We start from the raw sequence: 27,327 nt of genomic DNA, 5'->3' as shown, positions 1-27,327 counted from the left end.
TCTATAAGGAATTGAAGATCTTCGATACCTTCAGCCATGATCGCTCTATCACCTGCATATATGATGTTGTTTAATAACACTTACACTCCTAAAATGTTTATATACTAGTTTTTATTTCGTTTTTTGTGTATTGAGGGTACTGAGAGAACAAGCTGAGGGTACTTTGTACTGCAATCTAATCAAGAAGATCAATGAGCAGTTCTGTTATATATTCAACAGGGACCACTGTTATCTACTTTAATAGGCTAATATTGCTTTTTTTATAGGCGAAACTGACATTAACTTATTTTATACCATTAATTTTAACTCTCCATTTTTTTGTCAATTGATTGATTTTATTTACTGAGATCTGCAGTTTTATTGTAGCTTTTTCATGATATTCTTCAACTGATATATATTGGAACCTCCAACGGATAGACAACTGATTAATGAACTGAGATTTAAGTTCTAATGTAATTCCTGTAATAGAAAAAGCTATAAGGATCACTCCAGGTTCTGGGGCTTTCCCAATTTTCATTTTTAATCAGATTTCTCTTAGATCAACTTTCCTTAGTACTACCACCTCTTCCCTATTGCATCTACACTCACCGGCACGAAAAACGGGCACCCCACAAAATGGGTCATTTTTGATGGCTCGTATTTCCTAAACCTGCTGTCCGATTTAAGTGATTTTTTAATATGTTATAGCCTTGTTTTTTAACAATATCGTTGTAATAATATTGTTGCTAGACAGGTAAATTTTCATTGTATACGGGGTGTACCAATCAAACTGTGTTTTCTTCTAAAAGTTCGGAACACCCTGCGGAATATTCTAGCATTTATAAAATTCTGAAATTAAGACTCAACTATAGCCTCAGCTTTTTTAACATTCTGCTATAAATACCTAAGTTACAAGATATACATAGGAAAAGATAATTAAATCGTTGAGCTTCTCCATCATAGAAGACTGATGGACAGCCTTTGGCAATTTTGAACCACATTTTCAAATTGTCCGATATACCAATACGTCTTAAATGTTGCCAAAGCCAAAGCTTAAAGCGGAAACGTTGACCATGACAAGGAGAACAGCGCAAAAGATCCGTGTGACTCAAAGGGCGATGACAAGATCCCAAACCGCCAGCAAAGATGAAAATCAGGAGGGGCTGATGCTGTAGAGAGAGTAGCAACACTGAAGTAGAACTGGACAGGTCACGTGGCTCGAATGACGGATAACAGATGAATAAAGCGGATACTGGAAAGGAGACCAAGAAATGATGCCTACCGCAGCAGAGGTCGTCCACCAACACGTTGGACTGACGATTTAAAAGGTTTCCATAGGGATTGGATGTAAGAGGCACAAGATCGAAACAGTTGAAAAATTATGAGAGGGATCTATGTCCAGCAGTGGACAAGCGAATATTGAATGCTAATGGATGTTTTATAATAACTAATAATAATAATAAATTACACATATAGGAGATTTTTAGTGAGAGAAATAAAAATATTACCTCCGGTGTCTTTTCCATTGTTGCCTCCAGCTCTTCCAGTGTCATATTTTTGAGGTGTTTGAGTATTACATTGTCGTCATTAGAGTGAATTCCAGCTCTTTCAGCAAATAAATTGGGTTCTATCCGGTTCATTGTTCCCCAACAGCTCGTGGCGCATCCACTTTGGAGTATGGCTTTGTGAAATAAACCTAAAAATGCGTTTCTTATGAAGTACCGTAAATACCAAAGCTCTCCTTCTTTTGTTCAATTAATACTTTGTAAGGAAACATACTTCACTTAATTTTGGAATGGTTAAAATTCCTATCGATCCCTTCAGAAGTTCAGAGAAAATCCCTCTGAAATTCTGAAAAATGTAACTTCAATGCTTGTGAATATGCAGATTGAACTTTTTAATAGGTATTTAAACAGAGATAATATACCTAAAAGCAAGAAAGAGGGATGGATTACACCGATGCATAAAATAGGGGATAAGGCAGACTTGCAAGATCTCAGTTACCAACACTTTCAGGAGATTATACGGAAAAAGAACAGTAAGCAGGATTGTGAGTTGGATGATCTTGCATCGACCATATCTATATTTTAACCCAAACTAAATTCAAAAAGAATGGCTAGAGATACACCAATTCATCTGTTATTATGAACGAACGCTCATGATAGGTTACCGCTATATAGACTACGCTACGGGGACTATTGGAAACTGCACCTAAATATTATTTCACTTATGAAAGCAACACAACGATTCTACAACAACCTTTAATCAAAAATAAAGATTAACAACCAATTTTCCGAGAATTTTATGGTAAATAAGGGACTAAAGCAAGGCTGCAATCTACATGTCTCCAACACTCTTCAAAATCTACCTGAATGAGGCCCTGAAAACATGGAGGAGATCGTGTTCTGAAATGAGTTTATGGAATGGAATGGAATTAGACACAAAGACAACATCATCATTCTCTTTGCCTTATCCCTACGCGGAGTCGGCTTCCCTAATTTCATTTCTTCACACAATTCTATCTTGGGTCATATCAATGTTAATCCCCTTTACCAACATGTCCTGCCTTATCGTCTCCCCCAGGTCTTCTTTGGTCTTCCTGTCCTACTCCTTCCAGGAACCTGCAATTCAGCTATTCTTCGTATTGGGTGATTAACGTCTCGACGTTGAACATGACCAAATCATCTTAACATATGCTCTCTCATTTTGGCATCAATTGGTGCCACACTTAGACTTCCCCTAATATACTCATTTCTAATTTTATCCGTCTTTGTCACTCCACTCATCCATCTAAGCCTTCTCATTTCCGCCACATGCATTCGTTGTTCCTCTTTCTTTTTCATTGCCCAACATTCAGTTCTGTACATCATAGCCGGTCTTATGGCTGTTTTATAGAATTTTCCCTTCAGCTTAATTGGAATGTTTCTGTCACAAAACACACCACTCGCTTCTTTTCACTTCATCCATCCAGCCCTAATTCTACTCCATACATCTCCATCTATTGCTCCATTAATCTGTAATACCGATCCTAGGTATTTAAAACTATTGCTTTTCACAATCATTTCACCGTCCAAAGATACCATTTTATTTGTAGTAACTCCATCTTTAAATGAACATTCCAAATACTCTGTTTTTGTTCTACTAAGTTTTAAACCTTTTTCCTCCAGAGCTTGTCTCCACTGTTCGAGTTTTTGTTCTAAGTCTCTTTCACTACTTCCTATTAACACTACATCATCAGCATACATTAGGCACCATGGAATGCTACCCTGTAGTTTTGCTGTTATCTGATCCAAAACTAATGAGAATAAATAAGGATTGAGCACCGAGCCTTGGTGCAGTCCTACTTTCACCTGAAATTTGTCAGTCTCTCCCACATCTGTCCTAACACTAATCATAACTTCCTCGTACATATCTCTCACAATCTTTACATATTCGCCAGGGACTCCTTTCTTATTGAGTGCCCACCACAGAATCTCTCGAGGAACTCTATCATATGCATTGAAAATTGCATCTGTTGTTGATCTGCCCTGCATAAAGCCAAATTGATTATTGGATATTTCGGTTTCTTCACGTATCCGTCTATCAATTACTCTCTCCCATATTTTTATGGTGTGGCTAAGTAGTTTTATAGCCCTGTAGTTTGTACATTGTTGTATTTCTTCCTTGTTTTGTAGACAGGTACTAATATACTGCTTCTCCGTTCGTCTGGCATTTGTCCAACTTCCATAATTCTATTAAATACACCTGCTAGCCAACTTATTCCTTTCTCTCCCAATGCTCTTCATACTTCCCCAGGAATATCATCGGGTCCGACTGCTTTTCCTTTCTTTATTTTTTGAAGCGCTTGAGCCACTTTCCCGTTTGTTATTCTGGTAACCATTGCTGTTAGTGTCTCCGTTAACTCCACAGGCTGTCTGTCAAATTCTTCATTTATTAAACTGTCAAAATACTTTCTCCATCTCTTTTTGACATCCCATTCGTGAATTAGTATTTTATTATTTTCATCTCGGATACATCTAATCTGATTAAAATCTCTTGCTTTCTTTGCTCTCTGTTTGGCTATTTTATATATCTTTGCTTCGCCTTCCCTGGTATCAAGTTGATCGTATAGGTTTGAATACGCTTCTGCTTTAGTTTTTGCTACTGCTACTTTCGCTTCCTTTTTGGCGACAATATAGTTTTGAAAATCTATGTCCGATCTGGTTTCTTGCCACTTTTTATACAGGGTGGTTCATCTTATCCGCCTCGGTGTCTGTACGGAAAACCACTTGATATTTTAAAAAAATTTCTTCACAGAAATATACAGGGCCATTAATACTACAATCTAAAAATAATGTGAATTATACAGGGTGCTCCAAAAAAAGACTGGTATATCAAAGTTATATTTTTTCTTATGGAATGCCCTATATCTGATGACATTACTGAATTGACCTTAAAAAATAAGCTATACTTTCATAAGGGTTCCCTATACCTAAATACAGGGTATTTTGATTTATTTCGATTTTTATAAAAATGTAAGGTTTTAGAAGAAAATAAATATCTACGAATCTGAGAATCAGTAACAAATTCTTTCTTGGATCTTAATAATTGACTATTTACAATACTTAAGCAGATGCTTATTGCACCAAAGTTTCTTACAGGGTGGTCAAAATATAAGATTTTTAGAATAACAAATTCAAGCTGTAATAACTTACTTATTTTAAAATGAACACCCTGTATCTTACTAGTCTATCGCGTAGAAAATATACTTAGCTTTCAATTTGTATTAGGGTTTCCTATGCCTATCTTTTTACAGGGTGGTCAAAATATTAGATTGTTCTATTAACAAATTCAAGCTGTAATAACTTATTTATTTTAAATAGAACACCCTGTATCTTACTAGTCTGTCGCGTAGAAAATTTATTTAGCTTTCAATTCTTATTAAGCGCGTGATACATGCGCAAATTTTAAGTACGCGGGTTTAAAGATGGCGGACTTACTCGGCTCGCCGTCGGTGATACACGGCAGACTTAAAGTACGCGGCTTTAAAGATCGAGGTCGCCGTCGATTTGACACACGGTAGACTTACTCATAATTGATTTTTTTATAAGTGTGATAAGCTGTCAAAATCATGATGTGAAGTATAGCACTTGTTTTTGATCTATTTTAATTTAATACAAGGTAGGCATAAACAAACAAAATATCATAGATAAGATGGTAATATTTTCATCAGGAGGATAAAACAGCCTATAAATAATTAAGTTTACTAAAAACAAATAATCAAAAATAATTAAGTATAGCTTAAAATAGTGTTTTACAGTTTTCTCAAAACTTATAAAATGTAACTTGTCTCCTTTCAACAATAAACGATTGAATTATTTCTAGGCAATTTGCTTAATTAGTGAAAATATAAGTGTAACTTTAAATGCAATAACATGATGGCTCGAGGCTCGCGACTCGTGGCAGTGATACACGTACGGGTTACGAGTAAGATTACAAACTTGTTGGATCGACGGCGTACTTACTCGGCGGACTTAAAGTACGCGTACTTGCTGTGATACACGCGCGAAAAATGTCGTCGAGCCATAAGTTCGCGTACTTACTCGCGTGTGTATCACCCCTTTTAGGGTTTCCTATACCTATCTCCCTTCATTTGTTAAATATTTAAAGATTTCCTGATTTGTAAGCTTTAAAAATTAGAATTAAGTAAATATGTCGTGGTTATGCATGTACAACACATCACCAACGCCGGCAATATACTTAGACAAGATACTGTCATTAATAAAATTTTCATTGTTATCATGTAATCACACAGAGTGTTGTATTATTTTAGTTGATTTTGGTCTACATGTGACATTGAATAATATGTTTATAGTAAACTGCATACCCTATATTAGATGCCGTATTCTGGAAGATATTTAAATTTGTATTTCATTCGGTATAAGTATTTTCCATATCTTAAACCAACGGTTATTAAATAAATTTAAGAACACCACTTTTTGTTTGAATCTTTGGATCGCAATTACAAACAATTAAATGCAATGGCTACTATGACGAAAACGAGCCTATTGTACAAAAATATGTAAAAATGTGTATTTACAGAAAAACATGGGAATTTATATTTACAGAATAACACGTGTATTGAGAATGTTTACATGGAATTGAAGAGATTTTAAATATCTTCCATTATAAAGAATAGAATATCGAGTATGTCATTTAAAATAAGAACACTCTGTGTGATTAAATGATAAAAATGTGAATTTTATTAACGAAAGTATCTTGACCAAGATATTTAAGTATATTGCCGGTGTTGGTGATGTGTTTTACATAACCACCACATAGGTACTTAATTCTAATTTTTATAGCTTACTAATTAGGAAATCTTTAAATATTTAAAAAAAGAAGGGAGATAGGTATAGGAAACCCGAATAACAATTGAACGTTAAGTAAATTTTCTACGCAATAGATTAGTAAGATACAGGGTGTTCCATTTAAAATAAGTAAGTTATTACAGCTTGAATTTGTTAATAGAACAATCTAATATTTTAACCACCCTGTAAAAGGTAGGTATAGGAAACCCTAATATAAATTGAAAGCTACGTAAATTTTCTACGCGATAGACTAGTAAGATATAGGGTGTTCTGATTAAAATAAGTAAGTTATTACAGCTTGATTTTGTTAATAGAACAATCTTATATTTTGACCACCCTGTAAGAAATTTTGTTGAAGTAATCATCTGCTTAAGTATGCTAAATAGTTTATTATTAAGTTCCAAGAAATAATTTGTTACTGACTGTTAGATTCGTAGATATTTATTTTTTTCTAAAACCTTACATTTTTATAAAAATCGAAATAAATCAAAACACCCTGTATTTAGATATAGGGAACCCTTATGAAAGTATAGCTTATTTTTTAAGGTCAATTCAGTAATGTCATCAGATATAGGGCATTCCATAAGAAAAAATATAACTTTGATATACCACTCTTTTTTAGAGCACCCTGTATAATTCACATTATTTTTAGATTGTAGTATTAAAGGCCCTATATATTTCTGTGAAGAAATTTTTTTAAAATATCAAGTGGTTTTCCGTACAGAGACCGAGGCGAATAAGATGAACCACCCTGTATAATTTACTTTTCTCTTTTATTTTTCCTTGTACTTCATTTGACCACCACCAAGTCTCTTTATCCTCTAACTTCTTTGGTGGCGTTTTCCCAAGTATTTTAATAGCCGTCTCTCTAATAATATTGGCCATTTTTCTCCAAATTGTGTTAGGGCTTCCTTTCATGTTCCAACATATTTTTTCTACTATTCTTTCCCTGAATAGACCTTCTTTCTCATCTTTTAGCATCCACCACTTGATTTTTTGTGGTCCTCTCCGATATTTTTGTTTAGTTTCGCTTTTTACTTCGATGTCCAGAACAAGCAGCTTATGTTGTTGGCTTACTGTCTCACTAACTATTACCTTGCAGTCCTTGCATTCACGTATGTTTTCTTTCCTTATCATGAAGTAGTCTATTTGGGATTGATGTTGTCCACTTTTGTAGGTAATAAGTTGAGTTTCTCTCTTTTTAAATAATGTGTTTACAATCGCCATACCCAATGCTTTTGCTAATTCAAGCATGTCATCTTAAGCTTCATTTCTAGTTCTAAAGCCTAATCCCCATGTATTGTTTCATATCCTGTCTTGGCTTGTCTCACATGTGCATTGAAATCACCTCCTATTATAACTTTCTCCTCTGCTGGAATAAGAAAGACAACCATATATACATTATACCATAATTTTACGGACGAACGCGTAGTCATCGTACAAGACCAGGAAGATGTACCTACTTTTCGTGATAAAGCGATTAGTACAAGAATACGAAAGGGATCTACCTACTTTTCATGATAAAGCGATTAGTACAAGAATATGAGCGAGGGGAAGTTAATTCAACAAAAAGGAAATACAGGAGAAACAGGAGGAGTGAAAAATTATGAACTTAACTTAGAATATATTGAAAGGTAACTTCATAGTGTTCAGAATATATCTATCTATTTAAGGGCAAAAATAAAAAAATAAAATAGACGCATTGAAACTAAAATCTAAGAAAGAACTATCTCTAAGCAGAAAATAAGACAGCTGTATAATAGTATTTTTAAAAGCGTTGTAATTTATACAGTGAGTCCATAAAGTAACGCATAAATTCACTATTTCGTAATCCGGAGACTTTAAGGAAAAATCCCGAAACAAGTCGATTTTTATTTTTAAATTACAATTTTTTGGCATATATATCATACCAGTGACGTCATCCATCTGGACTTGATGACGTAATCGATGATTTTTTTAAATGAGAGTAGGGGTCATGTGATAGCTCATTTGAAAGAGCATTAAATTATATATTCACTAATATAAACATTAACATAATTATTTATACAGGGTGTTCCAAAAATATGTTTTAATTAAATTAATTGAAAAAAAAAAGAAGAATGTATGTTCAATTTATATTTCATTCAAAATTCGTTTTACTGTTGTCAGAAAACAGGACAAACATGTCTATTTGACAAATAAATATTGCTTTTCGCTTAAATTAAATGTTACAACTGCCACCCACGTGCCTCTTGAAAATTTGAACATTACTTTTAAGCGAAAATCAATGTTTATTTTGTAAATAAGACATTTTTATATTTTCTGAAAGCAGTACAATGTATTTAGAATTAAACAAATTACATACATTCATCTTTTTGTGCAAATTAATTTAATTTAAAATAACATTTTGTGGACACCTTGTATAAATAATTATGTTCATATTTATATTACTGAATAGAGAATTAAATACCCTTTCAAATGAGCTATCACATGAGCCCTATTCACATTTAAAAAAATCATCGATTACGTCACCACGCCCAGATGGATGACGTCACTATTATGATATATATGCCAACAATTTGTAATTTAAAAATAAAATCGACATGTTTCGGGATTTTTCCATAAAGTCGCTGGTTTACGAAATAATGAATTTATGCGTTACTTTATGGACGCACTGTAGATGTGAAACCAGCCAACGCACTGAAAAAACGGAACAAAAAGTTTTAACTCCGAAAATGGATTTTTGAAGCAGATTAGCAGGTCGATCCAGAGTGATGCACGTAAAAAATAAATGAAAGAATAAGACAAATCATGAAGAGAACAACCACCATCATAGACGAAATATAGCAAAAACAGCTTATTTCAAAATATAAAAAGCAAAAAGGATGCATAATAGTACGATTAAAAGTATTATGGTCTAAGACAGGGAGTTATGGCCACATAAATAAAAGACGAAGAGATCCTTAGGGATATAATGGAATTTTGTAGATCGGTATACAGGGTGATTGATTAGTGGGGTAAAGCTCAATAGATCCACTCTAGTGATAGCAATAAAAGTTAATAACAAAAATTTTAGCCACCTTTGAGCTTCACATTACAAAATTAGTTATAATGTTACAGGTTGGCAGTGGCAGACCAAACCTATGTTTTTTTTTAATGGAACACCCTATATTTTATTTTAAATTCGAAATCCTATTAACTTCTCCATCACAAAAATATAAAGGTTTGTTATGTTATACAGGGTATTTACAAAGTTATAACCAATTTTATATGAAAATTGTAAGAAGTTCAACTCCCTGTATAAATAAAAATAAGCAAAACAGCAATGGTTTATTATTGTCATATTTTTTACGTACTTAAAAAATTTTCAAGAATGATTGATATTGCTAATTTTCTTTATATCAAATACAGGGTGAGTCAAAACGCAAGTACATTATTTTCTCAGTAATTTTAAATGGAACACCCTGTATTTTATATCCCTATTGAAAAGTACCATTATTGTACTTAAATTTTTAGATAACATTCCGTATGTCTAAATTTATTAGTTTTCGAGATATTTTCATTTTTCAATGGACCAGTAGCGTGGCTACCCAAATCACCAGAATTTAATAAACTGGACTGATTTCTTTGGGGTTACGTTAATAATGAAGTTTATAAAATACCTCCAACAACAAGGGATGAGATGAAGAATTGTGATGGTACACGACAACCCTCACGGAATTTTCCTAATTTATTTGTTATAAGAATAAGGTCAATATTATAGTTGCAATTTGTATAATTTATTACGACAGTAGCAAAGTTCAAAGTATTCAACTCATTCGCAAGACTGCAAACAAAGCACACGTCATTATTGAAATACGTATAGCATAACCATATATGGTAATACATATGGGCATTGTTTTTAATATAATAGATATAAGTGGGAAGGTCGAGTACCTGAGACATCGTTGTTGGATCAGTGTGTTCGCTGAACTCTGCTGGCGTAGTCAGGGGATATAGTTACCGAGATATGGGTCACCTTGACCTATCCTAACGATAATGTTGGTCGACGTAGTTGTAATTGTACCTTTAACCTTGTAAGAATAAAGTTATGTAAAAAGTTTAAGTTTGTTTGTTCGGGATAGTGTCTTCGTCCAGCAACCCCCAACATCACATGGCGACCCGTGCCTTAAGTTAAAGAATGGAGTTTTCTGGTTCGCATATAGATTGAGGTATGCAGCTTTACACGTAAGATGGGAAACAACCAGAATAAAGAAAAAGAGGAACAGATCTTCATAAACCAAGCAGGCAACAGCGGAGGTGTGACAGCTGAAACCGGCGAAAACGAGAAGCTATCAATCCCTGGAGTTTTGGGAATTGTATCGTTCAGCCTGGCCATAATCATCGTCGGATGGCTACTGTATCGACGATGGAAGAAGCAGCTTCGACGCCACATCCGACAGGAAGTATCTAAATCAATGGAGATGCTGAGGTTAGACGCCCAGAATCCAGGACCAAATGCATAGACACATGAACCCATATTCGTGAGTAATTTTTCTTTTTAATACATTACAGTTTAACTGCTTATGAAGTAAGTTTGATGACTATTTTTTTTAATTTTCATATTGACATTTTTATTATTTTTTATTATATAATTACTCACTTACTTATTTACTGACACTTTAAATATTGACGGTTATCCAATATTATTGATCCTTTTATTTTACTTACATTTATGTTTTATTATAATATTTTATATGTTATATTTTGTTATATTTGATAAACTTAACGGCAATGATAAGCTTTACGAAGTAATTGAGACTTCGAGACACTAGGCCATATACTATTGAGTAACGTAGTCAGGCCAAGCCGAATTTATGTTCGAGGAAAGATTTCAACGTATTCTGGAAGATATAACTATATTAAATAGGAATCTCACAAAAGACACTATAGAACGAAGGAAAAATAAGCTAATCACAGATAAATGGGTGGAAAAACTCAGGACTATCACGGAACAGTTTAGGACGGTGCATAAAATATACAAAGGTGACAGCTGTAAGGCAGCAGAAGACAAATTCATTGCAGATATTATTGCAAAAATTGGAGAAAAAATCGAAAAAGTCCAAACAGAACTACGGAAAAGACAAGTTGAACATAACAACGACAAGATGGGAGAGAAATTCGAACTGAAAACAGCAGGGAACCTGATCCCTCACATAGGAAACACCGAAAAATCAATTAGAGCATTCATAGACGCAATTGAACTGTACGATGAATTTTTAGATAATGAGGGAAAACCGCAACTAACAAAGTACCTGTTGAAGGTGAAACTAACGCAAGCAGCAAAATTACGACTGAAGACTACTTACAACTCAAACGCGGCACTAATAACCGATATTAAAGAAAAGTTTCTAGTAAAACAATCTATCCCTGTTCTGTCAGCGGAGATCAACTCAGCGAAACAAGAGAATAAGTCAATAGAAAAATTTGGAAGAAGTTTAGAGGAGCTCATGGCTAAATTAACAATAGCACAAGCAGAGGGAAACAGAGATGCAGAAGAAGTGCTGGCCAAAGTAAACGAAAAAATTGCAATAAGCGTGTTTACTAACGGTTTAAAAAATGACAAGATAAAGACAATTTTGAAAGCCAAGAACTTTAGCACTTTAGCGGAAGCGATAACAAGCGCAAAGAACGAAGAATCGATAACTCGAACGGAAACTGCAGGAATGTACCACATGAATAAAACATATAGAGGCTGAAGAAGAAATACAACAAACGGATACAAAAATAGTTTTGACAGGAGAAAAGAAGGTAACAAGACATATAATAATAGAAATACAAATGGAAACGAAGTAAGACAATATCATAACAGAGGTAGGTCTCAAAGAAACAGAGGAGCAGGACATGGTCAACGAGGGAGAAATAATAATTGGTCGCAAGGTAGAAACCCCAGCAACAGAAATTCACCAGGAGCATATTTCGCAACAGAGGAGCAGCCCCGCCAAGAGCAGCCACACACAAGCACAATACAAGAAGTAGATTTTTTTCGTGGCCCATCGAATGGAGGCGGATAATTCCACAGCAAGTGGATTAAATTATATTAATGTTTATTACAGAGGAAAACGCAAAAAACTATTAATTGACACTGGCGCAACAGTCAGCGTTTTATTTGAAGAATGTTTAGATAAAAACTACACCGACATAAACAAAACCCGACGTATTAGCTTGCGAGGCGTTACCGGAAAAACTGTATATACAAGGGGAACCTTATGGTGTGACCTTGAAATATTAGATAACTCAGAGAAGATAACGTTGACACAGGAATTTGCAGTTATGAAGAGTTTCACAAATAAAGTCGATGGAGTTATTGGTAGCGATTTTTTATACCAATATTTTGCTACAATAAATTACGAATCCTTAAAATTATCGTTACATGTAGAAGGAATGAGAAGAGATTTGGAAATGCTATCTATGGGAGAAATTTATACGATAATAATACCTAGGAGATGTGAAAAATTATTTTTTTTCGAGATCGGGACACACTACGGAGATTTTGTAACTATACCACAGGAGATAGCGGAAGGAATTTTCTCGGCAGGAACAGTCTCAAAACCAGTCGACGGAAAAATACCAATAAGGATATTAATATCAATGATAGAGAAATAATTGTTAAGAATTTTAGACCGAAGGTCGAAAGATTAGACAAGTTCGACGTTTTCCACATGGGAGAATCAAAACAATCGGTGAGTCGTGCCGAAAGACTTTTGAATATAATAAACACAACAAATTTATCGCTAGAGGAAAAAAGAGCAATAGAAAAAATATGTGTAAAATATTCCGATGTGTTTTTCTTAGAAAACGATCCATGCACAACGACGGACGTATACAAAGCAAAAATAAAATTGCAAAAAGGAGTATCACCTGCTTATACAAAACCGTATAGATTACCACATGGACAAAAAACGGAAATAAATAGACAAGTAGACAAAATGTTAAAAGACGGGATTATTGAAAATGCAATATCAGAATTCTCATCTCCACTACTTATAGTGCCAAAGAAAAACGATGAAAATGGGAACAAGAAATGGAGAGTTGTGATAGATTACAGACAACTAAACAACAAAATTGAGAATGACAGATTTCCATTACCATGCATAGAAGAAATCCTAGACGCTTTATCAGGAGCAACATATTTTTCACATTTATATTTATACCAAGGATATTACCAAATAGAACTCGATTCTAAGTCCAGACCGTACACAGCATTCGCAACCGATAGAGGTCAATATCAAATGACACGACTTCCGATGGGGTTAAAGACAAGCCCAGGATGTTTCTCACGAGCCATGACTATGGCAATGTCAGGTTTAAATTATGAAAACATGTTTATATATCTTGATGATTTGATAGTCTTTGGCAACAGTCTACAACAGCATAATCAGAAAAATCAGTTTATGAAAAAAGAACTATTATATTTAGGACATAAGATTTCGAATAAAGGTATAGCACCAGATCCGGAAAAGATCACCGCATTGGAACAATATCCAATACCACAAAATGCAAAAGAAGCAAAAAGATTCGTAGCCTTTGCAAATTATTACAGAAAACATATCAATCATTTTGCAGAAATAGCCGCACCTCTAAATAGACTATCAAGGAAAAATCTAAAATTTGAGTGGACAACAGAATGCCAAAAAGCTTTTGAAAGCCTCAAGGCGTCATTATCAAACCCCCCGTAATGGAATTCCCAGATTTATCGGAGGAGAACACGTTTATTCTACGAACAGATGCATCTGGCATCGCACTAGGAGCAACTTTGTCAAACGGGAATGACAAACCGGTAGCATATGCCAGTAGAACACTTAATAAAGCGGAAATGAATTATCCTACGATAGAAAAAGAATTACTGGCAATAGTATGGAGCATTGCTAAATGGAGACATTACCTTCTACAGAAAGAATTTATTATTTTGATAGACCACCGACCATTGGTGTACCTATTTGGTATGACAAACCCTTCCAGCAGATTAACCAAATTTAGATTGAAGTTAGAAGAATACGACTTTACAATTAAATACGTGAAAGGAGCTGAAAATGTAACAGCTGACGCCTTATCACGAATAGAAGTTACATCAGAAGAACTAAAGCAACTAAATAAGGACTCAGAGAAAAGTATATTAGTGATAACGAGAGCACAAACGAAAAAGCAGGAGGAAATCGCCGATTCGAAGAACGAATGGACTGATCAACCAGACGTAGTCGAATTGTTGAAATTCCCGAAAAGTGCGGTAGAGGTAAAACTGATAGACAAGGACGATTGCAAAACAATGAAGCTAGATTCGGCTGAAGAAAATACAAATAGTAGTATATTGTACAACGAAGAAGACGATATTATTTATCTGATTCGAGATTTTCGATCAACGTCTGCACTACGAGCGTCGTTGAGAAACTCGACATATCAAGAACCTCGATCAACGTCTGCGCTACGAGCATCGTTGAGAGCCTTGATTCAAATGTGCGCACAAAAGAATATAAAGGATCTAGTACTAGTAAAGAATAATAAGAATCAGCCAATTATTGAAGAGATAAGAAAGGATCCTAAAATATTTAAAGAAAGAGATATCAGAATATGTATAGTACAAGACAAACAGAATATAGCAGATGAAAAATTAAGAAGAATTATAATTAATGATTTTCACATGTTACCAACAGGAGGGCATGCCGGAATAAATAGAATGTACAAAAATATAAGGAAATATTATTTTTGGAATAGTTTACGAAAAGATATCGAGGAATTTGTGAAGAGATGTGACGATTGTCAAAGACATAAGCATTCTATCATAACCAAACAACCTCTAACTATCACATCGACTGCCACCTGCGCATTCGACACAATATTTATAGATCTAGTAGGACCATTTGAGATGGATGACAGTGGGAATAGATATATATTGACACTGCAATGTGATCTAAGTAAATACATAGAAGGATATGTAATAAAGAACAAAGAAGCCGAAACAGTAGCCAAGGCATTGGTAGAAAATTTTATTCTGAGGTATGGAGTACCCAGAAAAATAGTCACAGACCAAGGCTCAGAGTTTATGGCAAGAACATTTAAGGAAACATTCTCATTATTGCAAATAGAGAAACTAAACTCAACAGCATATCACCACGAAACAATAGGAGCTTTAGAAAACACTCACAAACATTTAAATGCGTACCTTAGGATACAACTATCAAAATTCCCTACAAATTGGAGTACATGGGTGCAATATTTCTGTTTTTCGTATAACATTTCAGTACACTCAGCAACGGGTTATACACCGTTCGAATTAGTGTTCGGAAAAATATGTAGACTGCCGACAAATATTCAAAACGAAATAGAACCCCTGTATAATTTTGACGACTATCCCATGGAACTGAAATACAGACTACAAGTAGCCGCAAAGGAGGCCAGAGAAACACTAACACATACAAAACACAGCAGAAAAAAATATATGATGCCAAAACGAGTAAAATAACTTATAAACCAGGAGATAAGGTATTAATAAAAAATGAGCCAAACACAAAACTTAACTCTTTGTTTTCGGGTCCATATACCGTAATTAAAGATGAAACGCCTAACGTAATTATTGAGAAAAAGGGTAAACAAGTAGTCATACATAAGAATAACGTTAAGCTGTATAATATATAAAAAGAATAAGTACTGAAAAGTGTTATAGTGTAAAAGTGTAATAATAGTCCACCATAAGACTTTTATTAAGGTTCAGTGTACATATTTATATATCTCATTTTTTTTCTTTTCTCATTTTATTTTAATATGTTTGTTTAATTTTCTTATAAAGGAGAGGTCAGTCAGCATAAATAATATAAAATAGAGATGAAAGGAAATTGTTACTGAAATTCCCTTTCATCTTTTCCCCGCCCAGAGAGATGTGATGGTACACGACAACCCTCACGGAATTTTCCTAATTTATTTGTTATAAGAATAAGGTCAATATTATAGTTGCAATTTGTATAATTTATTACGTCAGTAGCAAAGTTCAAAGTATTCAACTCATTCGCAAGACTGCAAACAAAGCACACGTCATTATTGAAATACGTATAGCATAACCATATATGGTAATACATATGGGCATTGTTTTTAATATAATAGATATAAGTGGGAAGGTCGAGTACCTGAGACATCGTTGTTGGATCAGTGTGTTCGCTGAACTCTGCTGGCGTAGTCAGGGGATATAGTTACCGAGATATGGGTCACCTTGACCTATCCTAACGATAATGTCGGTCGACGTAGTTGTAATTGTACCTTTAACCTTGTAAGAATAAAGTTATGTAAAAAGTTTAAGTTTGTTTGTTCGGGATAGTGTCTTCGTCCAGCAACCCCCAACATCACAGAATAGAATACAAAGTGTATTTCGATGTGTTAATCTACAAATGCTTCGTAGAGTAAGTAGCTCATTCAATGACCGTTTTTAGGCGTGCATAAATGTGTTAGGAGGTAATTTTGAACACCTTGTGTAATTAAATACTAAAAATATTTTATTAAAAGTAGCTTCTAATTTTTTCAAATGTGTTTTTTTTTGGAAAAATGTATTACTGATAAATTATTTTCGTTCTTTATTTGTTACATTGTTACATTTACATACAAAATTAGTGTTTAATTATTGTCTTCACAAAATGTTGTATTTTGCGTTTGTGTTTTTTTTTTGTAAATATTACTAATTTTATTTCTTTATTTGTTACATTTACATAAAAAAGTAGTTTTTAATTGTTTCAAAAATGTTGCATGTTGTGGTTGTGTTTTTTTTTGTAAAATATATTACTAATAAATTATTTTTATTTCTTTATTTGCTACATTATTACATTGATTACCGGATTGATAATCAGTAATCGTCAATTGTCAATTCAGTCATGGCTTACTTAAAATTTAGATAAATTTACACACCTAAAATAATTTGCTCTGAAAAATGAAAATATCTCGAAAACTAATAAATTTGGACATAGGGAATGTTATATAAGAATCAAAGTAAGGTAATGTTACTTTTTAATAATGATATAAAATACAGGGTGTTCCATTTAACATTACTGAGAAAATAATGTACTTGCGTTTTGACTCACTCTGTATTTGATATAAAGAAAATTAGCAATGTCAATAATTCTTGAAAATTTTGACAATAAATAAAAAAAGTATGGTATTAATAAACCATTGCTGTTGTGCTTATTTTTATTTATACAGGGAGTTGAACTTGTTACGATTTTCATACAAAATTGGTTAAAACTTTGTAAATACCCTGTATAACATAACAAACCTTTATATTTTTGTGATGGAGAAATTAACAGGATTTCGAATATAAAATAAAATATAGGGTGTTCCATTTAAAAAAAACATAAGTTTGGTCTGCCACTGTGTTATCGAACAACCTGTAACATTCTAACTAATTTTGTAATGTGAAGCTCAAAGTTGGCTACAATTTTTATTATTAACTTTTATTGCTATCTATTACTATAGCGGATCTATTGAGCTTTACCCCACTAATCAATCGCCCTATATCGAGATATCTAGAAGATAAATAAATTATCCAGAGAGATTACACAAATAAAAAATAACATTCACAACTAGTATCTAAAACCTACAACTTTTGTAGTATGGAAAAGAGATGAGGAAAAATACATGGAAGACGATTTATAAAATGATCCACCTTAGTGGATATGGCGAATAGGACATCAGAAAACATTTTAAAACCGACGTATTCTTATAATGTATTATTCAATTGTTCAGTTTATCGTAAATTAATAGGAAATCCTTACCTTTGGTCATTGGCGAAAGTACCAACAGATGAACAGCAACTGCTCCAGCACTCTCACCAAATATTGTCACATTATTTGGATCTCCAGAGAATTGTTTAATATTATTTTGGACCCATCGTAAAGCCATTACAGCGTCTTTGAAACCTGCGTTACCTGGTACACCTACATCTGGATCTTTGAATGCCATGAATCCTAAACAGCACAAAATATTAATATATTTATATGTATAGAAGTCTATATAGAAGGACAATAAAACACTGAAAAACTTTTGTGTTCAATACTTCCCCAAAATTTATTATAAGTTATTGTCACTACAACTGTTTTCGCAGAGTGTCTTTCTCAAATGATGTATTTTACAGTGTGTATGCACTTAAAGCCTTTATAGTCCAGGGTAATAAGGTTTTTTCCATGACACTCGTGCATCCAGGGTACTGAAGCGTTTTTTGCGACAGGTAATACCTATAAAAGCAAATTGTAACTATTTTCTGCGTAGGATCTGGCGGCCGTTTTTATTTATAAACAATTAAGTGTCAAAAAATGGCATTCTTCCCTTTTTTTTCAAATCAATGGTAAACAGTAAAATTTATGGTTTTTTTAGTACAAATATCTTTGAGATTATGGAAAAATCTTTAAAATGACGTATTACAAAGTTTGATATACTCATTTATTGTTAATATAATTGCGAAAAAAGTTGGGATTGCAAAAAAAATAATATCGCAATATCTATTGTAAAAATAAGTGTACAGCTTTGAAATTTTTGCCATATAAGGGTTCTTTGGTGCTTAATATGCGATAAAAATTTCAAAGCGATTCATTCAATTGTTTAAATTTTATTCAAATTGTTTATCCCAAAGAGAATTTTTTTTGCAATAACATAAGTCAGAAAAAATGACGTTAGAACCATTCCACAGGTGTCAAATGAAAGAGCATGAGCTATGTTTTCAAATTGGTTTAAAAAAAGCGAATAAAAGATGCATTTATTAGTAATAAATAATTATGCAAAAATATCGTAAATCTTTCCTTATAAACTTTTTATTTTGTTATATAAGAAATTATATATATTTATTACAATTTTTTATCAATTATGATATAAATACCATTACTTGGTAGTTGTGCATTTAAAACAGGGTAAAAAAGTTAATTTTTTTGGAAAAAGTTATTCAAAACGTTTATAAGGAAAGATTTACGATACTTTTGCTTAATTATTTATTATTAATAAATGCATTTTTTATTCGCTTTTTTTAAACCAAGTTAAAAATATAGCTCATGCTCTCCCATTTGACACCTGTGGAATGGTTCTAACGTCATTTTTGTCTGACTTATGTTATTGCAAAAAATGCTCTCTGAGATAAACAATTCGAATAAAATTTAAAAAATTGAATGAATCGCTTTGAAATTGTTATCACATATTAAGTACCAAAGAACCCTCAATTGAGAAAAATTTCAAACCTGTATACTAATTTTTACAACAGTTATTGCGAAAATAATTTTTTTTGCAATTCCGACTTTTTCCCCATTAAGTTAACAATAAATGAGTATATCAAACTTTGTAATATGTGATTTTAAAACTTTTTCCATAATCTCACAGATATCTGTACTAAAAAAATCATAAGTTTCACTGTTTTCCATTGATTTGAAAAAAAAAGGGAAAATGCCGTTTTTTGACAGTTAAATGTTTATAAATAAAAATGGCCGCCAGATCCTACGCAGGAAATAGTTACAATTTGTTCCTATAGGTATTACTTGTCGAAAAAACGCTTCAGTACCCTGGCTGCTGAAGTGTCACGAACAGGGTATATTTTTGTCTTATTACCCTGGCCTATTAAATTAATAGGTTAAAAAGTTGTTTGTCTCAAGTTGGCCATTCAAAATTATATCTGTATATGTAGTTTAATTTATTAATGTCCATATATTCTAATAAAGATAGCTTAAGGCCTTTATTTTGAATGTGAAGAATTTGAAACGGTTCATTAAAATAATTATTATGATCTAGAAGAAGATGAAGTGAGTACGCAGAATTTGTTTTCTGTTGAAAAACAGATTCTGACTAAACTCCATTTTCTGTTCTGCTTTAAGTTTGTCAAAGGTCCTGCCAGTTTGACCCATGTAAGATTCTGACTGAAACCCATTTTCTGTTCTGCTATACGTTTGCCAAAGATCCTGTCAGTTTGACCGACGTAACATTTTGGACAGTTACCACATGTCAGTGTGTATACACCACTCTGTAATTGCTTTTTCTTTTGGCTCTTATTGTTCTTAATGTAATTGCTTAAATTGTTGTTTGTTCTGAATGCTGGTGTTATTCTTTCCTGTTTCATGTATTTGACTATTTTTGTTAATTACATAGTAGGAAATCTCGAAGAGGTAACAAGTTTTTATTTATTAAAAAGTCATATAAGGACGCGTTTCGGCTCTGTACGAGCCATCATCAGCTTAAGTACAGGAACATAGAAAATCTTTCTGTACTTAAGAAGAACATAGTAGAACCATAAGAAGAACAGAACCATAGGACCAGCCATAGAACCAACAGAAGACATAAGAAAAACCATAGAAGAACATAGTACGTCCTGTACGCAGAACATAGAAGAACTTCCTGTACTTAAGCTGATGATGGCTTGTATAGAGCCGAAACGCGTCCTTATATGACTTTTTAATAAATAAAAAACTTTGTGGTACCTCTTCGAGTTTTCCTACTTTGTTACCTCGAGACCACATTGGAGAAATATGGCTACTTCTCTTCATACTTGTTAGTGTCTTGCCTGTATATGTAATAGAGCAAAAGGGACTAGGTTTTTTCTCTGGTGGCGGGAGACTACTTTCAAGGTTTTCTTATGCAGTTATTTCGTCATCATCATCATCATCATACAACCTCTTCTGTCCACTGCTGGACATAGGTCTCTCCCATTCTTCGCCACTCTTCACGGTTCTGTGCTTCTTGTTGCCATTTCTTGGATATTCGTTTAATGTCGTCCATCCAGCGTGTTGGTGGTCGTCCTCTGCTGCGTTTGTCTTCTCTTGGGCGCCAGTCAATTAGTTTTCTGGTCCATCGTGAGTCTTTCAGTCGCGCTATGTGACCTGCCCAATTCCATTTCAGCTTGGCTATACGTTCAACGACATCAGTGATACCTGTTCTTTTCCTTAAGTCTTGGTTCCTTATTTTGTCTTTTTTTGTCACGCCGAGAATCGATCTTTCCATGCGCCTTTGTGCCACTCGCATTTTTAGTGCTGTTGTTTTTGTGAGCGTGAGAGTTTCTGCTCCGTATGTCATAATAGGAAGAACGCATTGGTCAAATGTCTTCCGTTTCATAGCTGTCGGGATGTTGCTCTTAAAGATGTCTCTTAGTGATCCATTTCGTAGCAGGTTATTTCGTAGCAGGTTAAAAATCATGAATAACAAAGAACTTACCTAAAGGACCTAAACGATAGTTAATTGTAACTAATACTACGTCTTCTCTTAATAGATAGTCAGGACCATATAATTTCAGTGTATTTGAGCCTTTCGTGAAGCCACCCCCATGTATCCAAAACATTACAGGCCTCAATTTTGAACTTGAAATCTGAAACCGTAAAAAATTGTGAAGAGAAAAATTTATATTAGAAGAATCTTAGGACTTTCCGTGTCATTTATGTTTTACACTGATTATATTCTTTTATATATTAATTGATTTTCATTTTAGGTAAAAAACATGTATAAAATATTTTTGTAGATTTTACTGAAATACAGTTTTAGATTTAATGGCGTTTCAGAGACCACCACCATCTATTACGAACATTTCATCCTTTTGGAATCCTCAGAATAGCCCATGGTGTGACCTGAATCGAAACCAAATATGAGGCGTCTAGAAGCCAAGGGGTATAAGTGCAATTCTGGTCAAGTTGGAGATAAGTACAAAAATAGATAGTCAATACCCATTTTAATGTTGTGGACAAAGGATACAAGTGAATTTAAAAGCAGAAGTGACATATATGGATATTTCACTTATATCCTGAAAATAGTTTGTTTATCATTTGGCAGCCATTGGATATAAGTACGCTTATACCCCTTGGCCTCCAAATAAGTGTTGGTCATACAGGGCGTTCTGAAAATATCCCGACAAACGAAGATCGGAGATTCCTCAGATAATTGTAAGATAATTGAACTCAATTAATCTATTAAAGAAAAAATAGTCCGAAAATGGGACTAGGGAGCTATAGCTCTTTAAAGATGGAGTCTTGTAATTAGTTTTTTTAAAATACCTATATAACGCTTCTATTCAGAAAAACGAAAACTGGTAAACTTATTTACCTTCCAGAGAAAACTCGATTCCATCAGATGCGAATTTCTAGTAAAGGTCATAGGCGTCCGTTTTGGGTAAGGTAAGGGTTATTTTATCCCATAACATTGTTGTCGTTAACATTTAAGCATTTCTGATACTGTAATAGCAAATTGTGAGGTGATCTAGTACTAAAAGGTACTCTTGATGAAAGTGGATAAGATGCACCGTTGTCTAAAAAAATCAATTTGAAAACTTTGACGCCTACGACTACTACTATACATTTGCAATTGATGGAATCGATTTATCTCTGGAGAATAAATAGGCATACAACTTTTCGTTTTTTTTAATGGTAGCGTTCTGGATGTATTTAAAAAAAACTAATCACAAGACGCCATCTTTAAAGAGCTCTAGATCCCTTAATAATCATCCATTAATAGCCTCCTATCCATCACAATTTCTACAGAAATTTGCCTCATCAACAACGGGAAAGACAACAAATCCCAGATCAAGCCACTCGGGATAATATTCAGGAAGAACCCGATGAACCAGGTAACTGCTTTGAAAGCGATGATGACTAGTCAAGTTTATTTTTACTGTATTTCCTACTTTTTTCATATTATATACCAATTTTTAACTTTTTCACAAAAATTCTGTGTTTTGTTAATTAAATTATATTTAAAAAATAAAGATACAAGTACAGTTCAAGTATTACAATTGGAGGACAATGGGTATAAGTGCTGTTTCTTATTTTAAAATAGCTTGTAAAATGCCAAGTTTTTTTTAATCTGATATAATTGTACTATTATAAAAAAGTTTTTAAAGTAAAAAAGACCAGCCGATCACTAACTATTTTGAAAGACAAGCGGCAGAAATTAGGAAAGATGTTAAACTTCAAAGTTGATTTTCTCAAAAGTACCAAAAATGCACTTGTATCCCTTGGCTTCTAAACGTTTTATATATACCCTATTCCACGAACATACGCCTGTTTTGGATTACTTCGACAACGAATATTTTACTGTGCAAAATAAGAAGAACGAAAGTAAATTGCACATTACATTGTTGTTTATTGGAACAACTATTAGCGCCATGTACTTCTTATGTTGCACAGTAAAATATTCGTTGTCCAAGTAATGCAAAACAGGCGTATGTTCGTGGAATGGCCCATAATTGTCATTTGATATGGATTGTCAAATGAATAAGGAATAATTTGCAAAAGGACCCAATAGGAATATCTATTAAAAGCAATCTAAAGAACCTGAGAATTAAAAATTTCTTACGTTGGAAAACAATTTACAAGGCAAGCGGTCGATAAATGGATAGACATGAGGAATCTACGATATGCATTACACAACACGTCATTTTATCTAGGTAAAGATCAAACAAATTTAATTTAAATTTTAAAACTGTCTTTCATGTAATAACTGATTAAATTTATAAATACGAGTATAAGATCCTATCCTGCTATTAATATTTGATAATCCCTATGATTCTAAAAAAGTAATATATTTCGTACCTCTTTAGTAAAAACATTCAGAATAAGACAATCTTCTGATCCCGTATACGCTTGAAATTGTTTGGAAAAGCACTCGTCTCCTTCTTTGGTGGCATCTCGAATTCCTTCCCATTTTTCAGGGGGTTGTGGAGCCTAAAAATATTTGAGTTATTTATGTTTCTTGCTAGCACTAAAAAATTATTAAAAGTATTAAAATCTAGATTCATTAAGGGGATGGGTACGTATTTTCGGCTTCAATGCTATTCAAATGGGGATTCACTTTTTTCGAATCCTGAGAAAACTAATAAGTATTTTTGAAAAATTTAAACGCATAATGAAATATGACTTTCTTACCGAGGGCAGAAAGTCCCTAAATACTTCTATAATGTTTATTTTAATAAGTTACAGGAATGAAAAACTAAGAGAAAATGTAGTGTGATTTTTAATTTCAAATATTTCATTCAAAAGAAATTTTTTATTTATTCTAAGGGACTTTTAGCCCTCGATAATAATTTAGTGTTTCTTTCTGCGTTTAAATTTTTTTAAAAATATTTATTAGTTTTTTCAGGATTCTAAAAAAATGAACACCTTGTCCGTGGTGATATTTTCCAAATCGAACATTCGCTATCTTTGTCATACAACGCACTGACTCAGAAAGAATAGAATATGATGACAAGACACTGACAGTTTTAAATGTTTGACATGGCATCGGGAATATTTTCATTTGTTGATTAAATAATATTAATAGTGTATTTGATAAATAATTGGTTTAAGACGTAAATTTAATAAAAAGTTATTTATTGTTTATTATTTATGGAATATTCAAGCAGAGAATACATCAGGATATATTCTGTGAGCTAAGTATTTTGTTGTTAAAGATGTTCAAAATTGTAAGCGTTCCATAGTAACAATATATTATTAAAAAATCACTTTAACACTTTTCCTCTTTTCTCGATTGAGTATTAGTTTTTATTGTACATATAAATTATTACAATCACTGACTACACAGTTTATGGAAAAATTATCACATTTATTAACTGAATTAATAATTTGCAATTATACAAATAACAGTTATCCAAGAACATTCAAAAACCATCTCTTTAAAGTTAATGATGACATTGTCAAGTAGAATGACATTCTAGTAATGTTTACATATCCAGTGTGAATTTTACTACAAGTAATTTGCCGTGTAAAGACACAAAAAGTAGGGATAGCCGTAAAATATTTGCGAATTATGTACCGATGGCCTTAAACCGAACAATGCTAGGATTAAAATTTTTTTATTCAAAATAAAAGCACATTATCCAATCAAAGAAGCAAAAGCAAATGAAAGACTACTTTTGAAAAACTGAAAAAGTGTAAAAAATATAGTCAAATTATACATTATATACAGTGTGTCTGCGTAACTTGAAACCATATGGGAAACTTTTTTAATATAAATTTTACGAAAAAAAGTTATTCTTTATAAAATGCTCTGCATAGTCCAAAACCTAAGAAGCAATCATCAGATATAACATTTTATCAATGTTATACGGAGTATGTCAAAAAACAGGAATTTCGCACAAGAGTAAAGTGCTTTTATATTTCACAATATCGAAAATTGTCATTGAGAAAAGTTGTTTGTAATTCCAAATTATGTTATAATCTGCATTTGCACTCTTCTAATTGAAATTTTTTTTTTTGAAAATTTTCCTCAAATCACAGACACCCAATATCATTTTTATTTATGATAGCTCCGTTATTACTAATTTTACGAAAAAAACGTATTCTTTATAAAAAGTTTTGCATAGTCTCGTAACCAAAATATAATTATAAGATATTATATTTTGTCAATTTTATACGAGGTATGTCAAAAAATATGAATTTCGTTGAAGAGTAAAGGTACCTTTATTTTTCACAATATTGAAATTTGTTATTATAAAAAGTTGTTCAAAATTAAAACTATGTTTCAATATGCAATGACATCCTTCTATTTGAAATATTGTGAACTATAAAGGTATTTTACTTTTGAGCGAAATTCATATTTTTGACATACCTCGTATAGAATTGAAACACAATTCATATCTTATGATTGCATCTTAGTTTTTTCACTATTCAGACATTTTTATAAAGAATAACTTTTTTCGCAAAATTAATAATAACGGAGTTATTCTAAATAAAGATGATGTTAAGTATCCGTAATTTGAGGAAAATTTTCAATTTTTTTTTTCAATTAGAAGAGTGTAAATGCATATTATATTATAACATAATTTTTAATTACAAACAACTTTTCTTAATAACAATTTTCGATATTGTGCAATATAAAGGCACTTTACTCTTAAGCGAAATTCATATTTTTGGACTTACCTCGTATATTTTTGATAAAATTTGATACCTGATGATATCTCGTCGGTGATACTGCAATATGTCGTATGTCGCAATGAGGTAATATTTCAGGAGAGAAAAAAACTCTTCTCATCGACCATTTTTAAATTTGAAAATGCGATTATTTGTGTATGATGTATCCTTTTATTTGGGTATTAGTAGGGGAGAGTTGGACAAAACGGCATACCATTATTGTTTAATTTTACTACGGAAAATATGTTAAAGAAATTATCATAATATTATTATTTATAGGTATAACATTTATTGCAGCACACAAAACATATATCTTTAGCTATTTTTAATAACTGGAAAATAGTAAAAAATATATTTATTAAAGTCGTACACATCCCGTTTTATCCAACCACGGTTGGATAAAACGGGATAGGTTTATAATATTTAATTTTTTGTATAAAATTATCTTAAACTTAATTTATGTCTAAATTAAGTAGACATTAAACTGTATAGTAAAATTTACTCGTGAAAGAATAATATCTTCAGTAGTCAAAAATTTAAAAATAGGCGTTTTTTATGTTTTATGACAAAATGGGAAATAAGACCTTTTATTTAGGACTAGGTACGTATATATCAGAACAAAAGTCACATAAAAATATGTTGTTCTTCTCTGCGGTATGAGAAAACGCTTCATATCTCTATTTAAAAAATTAATAGGCCAACAAATAAATAGGTAGATAAAACGGGACATAAGAAACTGTATCCCATTTTATCCAACTTCTAAGTGTCCCGTTTTGTCAAACTCAGACATTTTTCAAAACAAAAATGGCTACTGCCTAAATGCGAAAGTAAAATTAGGTAAACTACACATGAGAATATTCGTTAATGACTGCTTAATTAAATTTAATAGTCACCGGAATTATATTTTTATATATGTAGGCAGTATAATGTAGAAAACAACGCACTTAAAAGTACAAAGTATTAAAAAAAATAGAGTCAAACAATTCTAAACACAACAACTTTTCATCAAATAGTGGCATCGAGGTAAAACGAACTGAGAATGTTAAAATGACGACCGAGAACAAGTTTTTGCCGTTGTGCGATTGATAGCAGCACTAGTTGAGTCTCTAGGCTATGTATCCCGTTTTATCTGACTATCCCGTTTT

At 32.7% G+C, this 27,327-nt stretch overlaps 1 protein-coding gene and 1 long non-coding RNA gene across 2 annotated transcripts in view; one reads left to right on the top strand and one right to left on the bottom strand.

Moving 5' to 3' along the window:
* LOC114331865 (juvenile hormone esterase) overlaps positions 1-27,327 on the bottom strand; it is a 106,932-nt gene that overhangs the window by 6,529 nt on the left and 73,076 nt on the right. Inside the window, exons 2-5 of the mRNA XM_028281545.2 lie at positions 23,867-23,998; positions 21,504-21,654; positions 18,098-18,289; positions 1,488-1,675 (exon numbers count right to left, since the gene is read on the bottom strand). Of these exons, the coding sequence (XP_028137346.2) occupies positions 1,488-1,675; positions 18,098-18,289; positions 21,504-21,654; positions 23,867-23,998 (663 nt within the window). The remainder of the gene's footprint in view (positions 1-1,487; positions 1,676-18,097; positions 18,290-21,503; positions 21,655-23,866; positions 23,999-27,327) is intronic.
* LOC126886385 (uncharacterized) lies at positions 20,850-21,653 on the top strand. Its single transcript, XR_007698587.1, has 2 exons — positions 20,850-20,933; positions 21,459-21,653. It is a non-coding gene; the product is annotated as an uncharacterized LOC126886385 (long non-coding RNA).

Source organism: Diabrotica virgifera, chromosome 6 (assembly GCF_917563875.1).
Source record: "Diabrotica virgifera virgifera chromosome 6, PGI_DIABVI_V3a".
In the NCBI taxonomy this organism is placed as follows: Eukaryota; Metazoa; Arthropoda; class Insecta; order Coleoptera; family Chrysomelidae; genus Diabrotica; species Diabrotica virgifera.
The sequence above is the reverse complement of the archived record's forward strand: the minus strand, read 5'-3'. Positions and strand labels throughout refer to the sequence as shown.